At 45.4% G+C, this 6000-nt stretch overlaps 1 protein-coding gene across 2 annotated transcripts in view; it reads right to left on the bottom strand.

Moving 5' to 3' along the window:
* Positions 1-1160: 1160 nt before the first annotated feature.
* The window catches only part of Ubash3b (ubiquitin associated and SH3 domain containing B), a 150103-nt gene continuing 145263 nt past the window's right edge, over positions 1161-6000 (bottom strand). For both annotated transcript variants that reach the window (XM_028866302.2, XM_028866303.2), the window contains one exon: positions 1161-5403. In XM_028866302.2, coding sequence (XP_028722135.1) covers positions 5266-5403 — 138 coding nt within the window. In that variant the 3' untranslated portion in view covers positions 1161-5265. The remainder of the gene's footprint in view (positions 5404-6000) is intronic.

Here is a 6000-nt window from a genome sequence, read left to right as displayed (position 1 = left end):
CTGTATTCATGTCCTGGGCACAAATTTGCTTTCACAGATTATCTTAAAATCTTATTAGCTTAACATACAATTTAGAAATGAAGGCTATGAGTATAGACTGTAGCCTGAGCTAGATTTGTGTGTAGGTCTTTCATGTTTTTGTTCCGTGGATGATGCTTGGCACACCACACCTTCTTGAAGTGGTCATTGATGGGGAATGATACCAATGGGGTTCAGAACTGCCCTCTCCCAATGTCAATTTGGTATAACTGAGGATTGTAAGATGGAGTTTGAAAGCTACAGCAAGAAGATCACTCCTAACACCCAGGCCATTATCCCCCAAAGCAGGTCATAAAACCTACAAAGGATGTTCCGAGCCCCGCCCACACCCAGCAGGTCCCAGAACCCTCTCGTGAGAGGGACTATTTCAACAACCGAGACAAGGGGGCTTCCTCGTCTCTGATGACAGGGGGGGAACTGAGGAGAGCCCAAGCAGAGCACAGCTGTGGGCAACTTGTTACCATTCGATCCTGTTATTTGCTTGATCATGTTTCTCCGCAACCGTCCATTTCCCCTCAAACTTAGCATTAAAACATTTAGGCTTTAGCCCTGTGTGGTGGTGTGTGTGTGTGTAATCCTCAGCCTTGGGAAGTGGAGACAGGGGACCAGGAATTTAAAGCCATAAAACTAGTTCAAGGCTAGCTTGGGCTATGTGAGTCTCTGTGTCAGAAACATAACCCAAACCAGTTATGTACATGTGTATGGTTGGGCTTCATTGTGTTCTGAGTCTTGGGTCTTCGTTTCTTTATGAAGCTTCCCATGCTATATAAAAGTTAAACTTGTCTATTTTTCTCTTGTTAATTTTTATTTGTCATAGAAGCCTTGGCCCTGATCAGTTGGTGGACAGGTATCCTGTGGCCCCTACAATTTGCCTAGGATAAACTGGAGGAAAGATGGAGCCCACTCTTTCAGTGGCTACTGGGTTCTCACCGCTCCATCTGGATGCCTCACCAGAAAGGACCGGAGATCCACAGAGCTGCCAAAGGATCCTCCCCTTTCCATTAGCAGCTAGCATCCCCCTGACCCTCCATTGGAAGAGTCACACTCTTAACGGTCACCTGCACAGTCACAGTGACCACAGTACCATCCGAAGACATGACAGGAAGAGACCACACTCAGGATTTAATCTGCAGTTGCTCTGGATTGACCGAGGACAGTTTCTTTTTATTACATGACCTGTGAACCATTTCAGCGGATATGGTCCTAGAATGCGGTGAGCTGCTCACAATGTTGTCACAGCTCTACCAGGAAGACCAGCTTCTCAGCCAGCAAGCGCCAACGCCCCAGGAGGTGTACAAGGAATTTGGCAGTACGGCTGGGGGTGGTTTTCTCTCTACTTTTGTAGTTACAAACTTTTCCCCAAATAAATACATCGGGATCACATAGAAAAGAAGTGATACAAAAGTCTCACAAGTGAGAAAGAAACCGACAAGCCTTTCCAACACAGCAGATTCAGAATGGTGTACACATACCTCAAAAGTTTTGGGATGCTGCTCTCATCTTGGTGGCAAGCCAGGAAACAGTATACATTGTTTCCATTATACATATCTATTCCAGTATACATTGTTTCCATTATACACATCTATCCCGTACAGAGTCCTCCAACAGTTGAACAGCTGCAATATTTCTGTGCAAGTTATGGCGGTTAAGGAGTACCAGGCAAACGTCTGTGAGAACTGATGGTATATTGTTTGACTACGAATGACCCTAATTTTCAACCTACACACAGCAAACCAAACACTATACATAACAGTGTATGTAACAGTCCAGTTCTTGGCATTGAGAGGCAATGCCTATGGTCACTTTCCCAGAAATCAGTGGTGAAGTGTTACAGAAGCAAATCCAATTTCAGGTGTGTGTCTGATGGTGAAAAGCACTCGCCTAACAACCCACCCCCCAATGCCTTTGTAACATGGACAGTCACCTGAACAGATGTTCAAGTCAGGCTGTTCCCTGCCCTCCTTGCCAGTCTGTCCCCTGCAGCAGCACAGGCTCATCATACTAGACCCCTCTCCTCTCCCCCTCACTTGGCATGTGCCGGATGACAATTTAAATGCAAATCTCCGGGCGTCTCATTATCCAGCTCTGTGCAGATTTGGTACAGTTGACTGTGCCGACCCTGCGAAGCTCAGTGGGAAGCTCATCTGTATTCTAACACATGGATATACTGAGAGGAGATTCAAAAGAGCAATTCATGACCGCTGGGAAGTGAGACCCAGCGCCTGGGTTACAGAGGAATGCCCGGCTTGGGGCACGGAAGCAAACTTTTCCACAAAGGCAGTATGACAGGAACTTCTTTCCCTGTCGCCATTCACTGAGCTCCCCGTGACATTAGATAGTTGACATAAAAGACTTCCTTTTCACAGGACTACAGCTCATAGAGGGGGTAAATACACCTAGGGCGGAGTTACACACAGCAGGAAGACCATCTACATGTATTCCAAACAAAACTGGCAAGAAAATGATCAACAGCGATGTACCAAACCCACATAGCTCCAGAAGGCACGCTTGTAATTAATTAATTAATTTATTTATTGCAAAATCATCTTTCAAATATAAGCTTACTTTAAAATAATTCTTTGGTTAAAGTATAATTAAAATAAGAAGTAGAAAGTCTCCCAGGCCTTTCACTGGAGGGTAAAAAATAAGCTCTTTTCTCAGCCATCAGCTGGCCACTTCATCAGCCATTCAGATCGCATGAATCTTAATGCAAATGGAAAGACACAGTTATCTAAGTGCTATTGTCACTCTGGGGTGAAGCAAAGGGCTCCCCATAGCCAGGCAGCGATGGTGAGGAGAGCCTGGGAAAAGAACAGTCCCAGTGTGTGCATTAACATTCGCCAATGATTCCAGCCGGTCCACAGAAGAAACCACCACGGGGACAAAGTCCTACCCAGGAAGAATACTGGAGCATGCGCACGCTTGTTAAAGAAGGACGCTGCGGAGACGTGTAATACCATAGTAAACCCTTTCACTGATTTCACCTCCCTTGGTGTATCTCAGATATCAGATAGCTTTCCAACACTCGCAAAAAGGGGGGGGGCATGAAAATTTTCTTTTATTTTCTCTGCCCTGTCCCCAACTCATTCTTTCTCCCAAATATCATTTGAGCTAATAAACATGAGCCACAGATCAAAAAGAACTCACCACAACTTAGGGTCTACTGCCAGCAGAGAACTTTTGTACAATTATGAAATCTGATGATACGGATGTCTCTTTACACACAGATTCAATGTGATTCAAAGGATTGCTCAGCTGGACCCGATGTTTAATTTTTTTTTTTAAGTAGGCCAGCATGCAATAAGATGCTAATTGAATACAGCTCACCCAGCCATTTTGATAAGCAATTTAGGTAATTAAATGTTTCTGTACTCAAGAGTTTTCCACTTAAGTTATTCAGAAACTTACTTCAGATCCTGTCCTCTTTGGCTCTGTCAAAATTGCCCAGGACTCTGTCCATATTGAATTAAGGACAATGGAATGTGGCCCAATCAAAGTGATTCATTTACCTGGACACTTAAGGCTAAGAAAACTGAAAGAGGCTGAGGGGAAAACCTAGGAGGATTTTTTTTCCAGTCACAGACACTATCCATGGCTTCTTGACAGAATCAAGGAACTCTGATATTTACTGGGAATGCCAAATCCGGAGCGGTAGTGGTGAATCATTCTGGATCCGAGTGAACATTGGTTCGCTTCACTACAGATGCCAGAGAAATGAGTGACAGGGACATCACAGTGGCCGCACCGTGACTCTCCCTTTGAGACTTTTACTCAGAGTCTTTCCTCCAAGATATTTTAAGGTTAAAACACGTCACCACTGTGTTCCATCCACACCAGAAGCTGGGCCCATGTTCTTTCTGTACTAGCAAAAATCACAGCTTATTTACCCAAATGGAACACTGGCGAAATATTTCTCTAAGTGTCTTACAAGCTACACAGTAACCTATCTGATACCAGGCTACGACTGGGGCCCTAATGGCTATTCACACAATTAAATAGACAGTGATAAGTGACGTTTTGCTTTGATTGTCATTTATTCTTTTTTTAAATACACACACTCTAACTACAGGAAGCAGCTGTGACGAGGGTCCACAGACAGGCTGTGACTGTCAACTCCCTTCAAGCAGCCCTACCTTCCGTCTACTTTAAATTATCACAGAAAAGCAAATAACGAGGACAGCAAAAGGAGCTGCGCTGTGTAACTGCCGTCGTCCCAGGCGGCCTCCTGACCTCCTTAAGGAACCTAGAACGGGTTTACCTAGGGACTTCCTGCCACAGCAGACACAGACTGCGTGTGTACATCTCTACCCTCGGATAGCTTCTAAAATATCCATATTGCACAGAAGGGTTTTTTTTTGCTGATCCAAAGAATGAATCGAACATACATCCTTCCAGATGTCAATCTCCTTAACTGCTTAACACAGTCAGAGAGCCTGGGTGGAAGGGCAGATCTTGATTCAGACTGGCTTAGGGCTTTCACAGCTCATCGGGCTATCACAGGGGTAATTTCAACTTGACAAATAATTCTGCAAGTCGCCGTACCTCCCATTCAATCCGTCACCCATTTTTCTTTATTTCCCCCTGAGTATCTCAAAGTGCTTGGGAGAGCAAAAGTGCTTTTCCCCCCATTTCACAGACAGAAGCATGAAGGGCCAGGCTGCTCTGGAGGTCAAGTGGTGGTCCCAGGCTGAATGTTGGAGTCCTCAAGCCTTGCACGCTAGTGAATGGCGTCTGCTGGGGATGGAATCTGCTGTAGGAGCCGAGGACTATTTTTATGGTTTCTAATAACCACCAAAGTGCTCCTCAGTGTGGCTTTGCTTAACTTGCCAACGGGGTACAAAAGACTATCCCATCCCCAGTTGAATTCGACACACAGTCTCCGGAGGGTGGGGGCAGCTCTCTGGGAGAAGAGTGAGGCTCTTTAGCCATGCATAGCCTGAAGAAGGATGGTAGTCTCTGCGACAGCAGGTGCCCCAGCTTAGGAAGACAATTCTCCAAAGCCATGTGAGCTAGGCAAGTCCAGAGAAGACGGATTTTTTTTTCTCCTTCTGAATCATGCCATTGTCTCATTGACACAGTCTCACTGTAAGACCCCTAAGCGTGAAAAGAAATATGCTAAATGATTCTGAGCTGTCCACGTGGAATGCAGGGTGGGCTCTTCCCCTGCTACTGAACATCCTGAGAACTCATCTGCAATAGGCCAGTTCTTCCCAGCGCTCAGGCGGCTTATTCTTGCAGCAAGGTCTCTCTCCAGTTGAAGCCCCCTGTGGGTCCATGGGTGAGGGGAAGGATGGGCGGGTCTGTCAGCTGCCATATTCCAGTCTCTCCCAGTTCTTCGCAGGAACAAAAGCCTAGGTATGGGATCTGGAGTCACAGCAGCAAAGAACACAGGACCAAGAGTTAATGCCTTAACCTTGGCGTTGACACAAACACTAAGTGTTTCCAGAGCACACAGGCAGACATGGAAAACCTTTCAAGTCAACAAACGTTCCTAAATGGATGGGACTGGTAAATCTAAGGCAACCATGTTAGGTCTGATCAGCAGGATCTGGTCAATGGTGAGCACCCCACTAAGTGACTAAGGTTGCTGGCAACAGCGTGGGGTACGAGAGTAGAAGCACGCACGGTGCCTTAACCATGGGGATGCGCTCCAGGTTCAGAGTTGATGTCTGAAACCCGGACAGTAACAAACCCTGGTTATGTTTTCTCCCCCTCTATTTACACACCTATGATAAGGTTTAATTTAGAAACTAGACACAGTAAGACAAACATCAACAATAAATAGAACAGTTTTAACAATATACTATAATAGAAGTTATGTGAATGTGCTCACCTCCCACCCTGCCAATATCTGACTGTATAATACTGTATTTTCAAACCACAGTTGCTCTCGGTATTGGGGAGAGACTAGAATAATGCAGTTGTACCTAGGATTAAACTCCAGATCGCATATCAAGTTTA

The sequence above is a fragment of the Peromyscus leucopus genome, chromosome 7 (genome assembly GCF_004664715.2).
Source record: "Peromyscus leucopus breed LL Stock chromosome 7, UCI_PerLeu_2.1, whole genome shotgun sequence".
Classification (NCBI taxonomy): domain Eukaryota; kingdom Metazoa; phylum Chordata; class Mammalia; order Rodentia; family Cricetidae; genus Peromyscus; species Peromyscus leucopus.
The sequence above is the reverse complement of the archived record's forward strand: the minus strand, read 5'-3'. Positions and strand labels throughout refer to the sequence as shown.